Source organism: Ammospiza nelsoni, chromosome 7 (assembly GCF_027579445.1).
Source record: "Ammospiza nelsoni isolate bAmmNel1 chromosome 7, bAmmNel1.pri, whole genome shotgun sequence".
Taxonomy (NCBI): domain Eukaryota; kingdom Metazoa; phylum Chordata; class Aves; order Passeriformes; family Passerellidae; genus Ammospiza; species Ammospiza nelsoni.
Genome location: NC_080639.1, coordinates 18,311,639 through 18,316,199, shown reverse-complemented (window position 1 = coordinate 18,316,199; position 4,561 = coordinate 18,311,639). Strand labels below are relative to the sequence as shown.

Genomic DNA, 4,561 nt, shown 5'->3' with positions numbered 1-4,561 from the left:
TTTTTTTGTTAGAGTGTAAGTGAGTGTGTGTGTGTATTCACAATCACACAGGGCCTAAACAAGCAATAGCAAGTTAGATGAGGGCTTCAACTCTTCAGAAAAATCTCATTATGTGAAGAGTGAAGTGGCTCTGTAGGGAGCATTATGGAAATATCTGGGTTTGATTTAATGAGGCTCTTCACATTGGTGGAATATCAACTTAACAGAGAAAAGTCTACCCGGGGTGTCCAAGTTACCAAAATGAAAATTGGCAATTGAGATGATAAGAAAGTGGCTTTCTTGTGCGAAATCACTTCAGGTAAGAGAGATAACATTAAATAACATACATTCTATGCACCAAGAACAATGTTTTATGTACCAAGTCTCTTATCTGTCTCTTCTAATGACTTCCCTTAGCGGGTTGTTAGTACTTGACAGCAGGTCTCTGTGCGGGGAACTTTTTTCCAATTCCACATTCAAAGGAGGTCCATCAGAGAACATGATTGGCAATTTTCGTCATAATCTGCACATTATTAGCATCAAAATTGACATGGCAGTAACACTGGTGGTTTTTGATGTGCCTTTCTTCAAGTTCAAGGAAGTCCCTCCAGTAGCAGTGGTTTGGTATAGCAGGTCTCAGTTACCCAGTGGTGGCTTTTCAGAGGCAAAGGCGCGATAGAGATGCGTGAGAAATAAATCCGAGAGCCGTTTTACCGAGAGAAGAAAAAGACGTCGAGAAAAAGAATTAAATTTAGAAAAGTGTCTGGAAGGTAAATGCTTCAGGACTACAGCCTACACCTAGAGAGATTCAAGTATTTCCCAGATAGCGTGGATTATGGTAGTTAGAAAGCGTGATCTTAAAAAATGCCTCTCCCCATCCCGACAGTGCCACACTTCCCTTCCCGTTACTGGCCCGGACGCGGCTGCCTCATCAGCTACCGCCTGTCGTACGGAAATACTCGAGACATTTCCCATTCACTCCAGCTCAAACCGAAATAATAATAATAAAAATAAAATTAAAAACAATAAAATAAGGCCAGAAACACATTCCCTTCCGGCGGCTGCCCTCCCTGCCCCGCGGGCCCGGTTGCCTGCACCCCGCGAAGCCCGGCAGGGAGCACCGCGGGGCCGCCTCCGCGGGGGCGCGGGAGCCGCGGAGCGCCCAACCCGCCGGTCCCGCGCCCCTCAGCGGCGGGGCGCTCAGCAATAAAAAAATAGACGGAACTTTTCGGCCGAACGCGGTGGCGCCCCCCGCCCCGACCCCCCCCCATCCCCCCGCGACTCCCTCTACAAAACGCCCCGGGCCGGGCCGGGGTAGTTATCTGGTGAGCGGCGCCTCCTCCCGCTGGTCCGGCGAGGCCACGGCGGCCTTGCTGAGCACGGCGGCCGAGTAGGGCAGGAAGCCGCTCTCGGAGCGCTGCCCCGCCGCCGTGCACGGGAACTCGGCGGCCGCGCCGCCCCGCGAGCCCAGCGCCGAGGCCGCCGCCGCCGCCGCCGCCGCCGTCTGGCTGCTGTGGCAGCTGAGGCAGGAGCAGGGCGCCGAGCCCCCCGGCGGCCCCGAGCCCGCCGCCGCCGCTGCCGCCGCCGCCGCCGCCGCCGCTGCCGAGGCGGCCGCGCTGCTGTTGAGGCCGGCGGCGGCCGGGCTCTGGTAGAGGCCGGGGTGTCGGAAGCTGCAGAGCAGCTCCGGGCGGGAGTAGGGGTGCGAGAGGGCGCGGAAAGTGTCCAGCGGGCGGATGGAGGTGGCGAAGGGCGCGGCGGCGGCCCCCGAGGCGGCGGCGGCGGCGGCAGCGGCCGTGACCCCGACGTGCGGGTAGTAGTGGAGCGGGACGTGGGAGTGGAAAGGGTAGGGCAGGCTGCCCGTGGCCGCTGCGTGGGTCATCATGTAGGTGTAGAAGCTGGGGTCGGCCGGGTGGGGCCAGGACATGGCCAGGCGCTGCCGCTTGTCCTTCATGCGCCGGTTCTGGAACCACACCTGCGGGGATACAAGCACAGCGCGGCCTCAGCTCCGCTCGACTCCGAGCCCCGCAGCACCCGTTCCCGCGGACACCGGCGGGCGCCCACCAAAACACATTGCCAAGGCTTCTAGGCGACCCCTCTCCCTCCCCGAGCAATCTCCCGTGACCTTGCCCGAGGGGAGCGGTGGTAGGGCCCTCCCTCTACTCGAGAGGGACCCATTCGATCCGAATAAATGTTTCCCTTCCAATCGTCCCGTCCTCCCCACTCAGGACTCTGTCTTCACGGTACTGACGCTCATTCATTCCCCCTACGTTTATTCTCTCCCCTCTTCACTTTAGGAAATAGGCTAACGCGATAAAAACTGACGAGGAAAATAAAAAAAAAAAACAGCAATGACAATAACTTTTAAAAAATCAAATTAAAAGTGTTGGATGCAGAAAAGCAAACGAGCACGAGTGGCACACATAGCTGCGGGCCCCGAGATCCTTCAGCCGGAGATCCCAGCCGGCCGCGGCCCGGGATGCTCGGGCAGCCGCGGCTCGGCGGGGCGCGGAACGCGGCGTACCTTGATGGTGGTTTCGGGGAGGTTGAGGGCGGCGGCCAGCTCACAGCGCCGCGGCCGCGACACGTAGTTCTCGCGGTAAAACTCCTTCTCCAGGCGGGCGATCTGTTCCCGGGTGAAGGCGGTGCGGTAGCGGCGCACCTGGTCGGCCCCCGCCGCCGAGCCGCCCAGCGCGCCGCCGCTGTGCAGGCTGCCGATCCCGGCGGCGGCGGGGGCGGCGGGGGCGGCGGCGGCGCTGGGCGTCGGGCTGCTCTCCGCGTAGCCTGCGGGGCGAGGGCACGGTGTGAGAGCGGGACGCTCGCTGGCCCCCCAGTCCTCCCGGCCAGGCCGGACCGGGCCCGCCACGCCCGCGCTCAAGGCCAGCTGTCATTCTTACAAATCCCCGCTGCTAACAGAATCAATAAGTTTGGATCTGGAGGTTGTTTGTTGGTTATTGTTTGGTTGGTTGGTCGGATTGGGGATTTTCAATCCTTCGTAACTGCTTTATTTTCAGATGGGGCGCGCTTGGAGACTGCAGGGCAGCCGAGCTCAGGGGAGAGCGGGCGAGGGCCCGGCCGTGGCTCGGGGCCCGGGCTCGGCGCTAGCCTGCTCCCCTTCCACTGCCGTTCTTTAGTTTCGTTTGGGACATACAAAATAAAAGCAGCCATAAACCCCCCCCCCCTTTTTTTTTTCTCTAGGGTTACGTCGAGCATCCCTTCCTTTCTCTGACACATTTGACCAAAAAGGCATGCACTGTGGCGCCCAGGAAATCCACCGTTCATCTCCCTACACCTCCCCAGTAATAACAGCCTCCATCTCCTGCAATAGTAACAACCACCGTCCATCACCGTGCCCCGCTAAGAACGGGGAAGGAGACGAGGGTGTTTCAAAACGCCTCTTACAAGCAGAGGAAAAGTGAACAATGCCAAATTAGCCCGAGGTGGACACAGACAGCACGTTGCATATACACAGAGAAGGACACACACAGTCAAATGCGGGTAGTTTCCTCGCATTCCCCCCTCTCTCTCTCTCTAATTTAATCTATGTATATACACTCATATACAGCTCAAGAGACGCCGAGAGCTCCGAGAGCGCGGGGAAATACACGGAGAAAGCTTTGCCTAAATATAGGTGGGTGGATATTTGTGCCCACCTATATTCTGGATATATATCTACATATCAATGGATTTGGGCATGCACACACACACGCTAAGGCACGGGCGCAGGAGCTGCCCGGACAGTGTATCTCGGCTATTGGGGTAGAGCAGTAATTGTAATAATATTTTACAGCCTGGAGCTCTGTCTTCGCAGAAGAGAGAGCGCCGATGCAGAGGCCGGCAACTTTGGCGCTGGCAGTGGGGTTCCTCTGGTTTTTAAAGCCGGTTGGCAAAGCGCGGGGCTTAGATGAAGATGATAAAGGAAGAGTTACCTTTGTTACTGTTTTCCTTCAGCTGGGAGGAAGTCAGGCTGGCCGGGGAGCGGAGCGCGGAGCAGCCCACCTCCACATCACTGTTCATATCTGCCTCTTGAGCAACTTCGGAATAAAGGCTGATTTTCTTCCTGCTTTCCGACGGCGGGATTTCGGAGGAGACAGTGCTTTCGCTGCTCGGATGCTGGAGATTGAATAAAGTGTCTATTTCAAATTTGCCTTTGGCGGAGATGTCCCCTATAGCGCTGTGCAGGGAGGCGGCAGTCAGTCTCGGGCTGAGGCGACCACTGTGCGGAGAATTTTCAAGGGCCTCCAACACCGCATTTCCAGCTGAGTCTGACAAATTCGAGAGCCTTTTGCCAGCTGTAGGGCTGTGCAGCCCTCTCTCCATCAGGATCATCTCTTTTCTTATTCTTTCCATCATCTCAGCTTTATAAAAAATGTCAAAGTTGCAGGGCTGGTCCTGTACTAATGATGAGCTGCAGCAGGGGCTAATTCACATTCAGCCCGGCAAGTGTCTCTAAATATTATTATCTGTTTTTGAGGGAGGTGTAAAAATTGTGGGATGCCAAAGCGAGGGAATGACTGGTCAAAATGACCCATACATCCTTTCTAGCCCGAAATGTCATTCATCAAAAAGTGGTGCTCGTCATTAA

At 56.6% G+C, this 4,561-nt stretch overlaps 1 protein-coding gene across 1 annotated transcript; it reads right to left on the bottom strand.

Moving 5' to 3' along the window:
- Positions 1-1,297: 1,297 nt before the first annotated feature.
- On the bottom strand, positions 1,298-4,329 carry EVX2 (even-skipped homeobox 2). Its single transcript, XM_059476491.1, has 3 exons — positions 3,906-4,329; positions 2,501-2,760; positions 1,298-1,951 (listed from the first exon to the last, which is right to left on the bottom strand). Exons 1-3 carry the CDS (start codon positions 4,327-4,329, stop codon positions 1,298-1,300), a joined length of 1,338 nt encoding a protein of 445 aa, XP_059332474.1.
- Positions 4,330-4,561: the final 232 nt, after the last annotated feature.

Excerpts from the sequence above, each read along its gene's own strand:
- EVX2 (XM_059476491.1), bottom strand. The coding sequence starts at position 4,329 with ATGATGGAAAGAATAAGAAAAGAGATGATCCTGATGGAGAGAGGGCTG. Across the intron at positions 2,761-3,905 it reads GAAGGAAAACAGTAACAAAG|GCTACGCGGAGAGCAGCCCG; the intron begins GTAACTCTTCCT and ends CTCGCCCCGCAG. Across the intron at positions 1,952-2,500 it reads TCCCCGAAACCACCATCAAG|GTGTGGTTCCAGAACCGGCG; the intron begins GTACGCCGCGTT and ends GTATCCCCGCAG.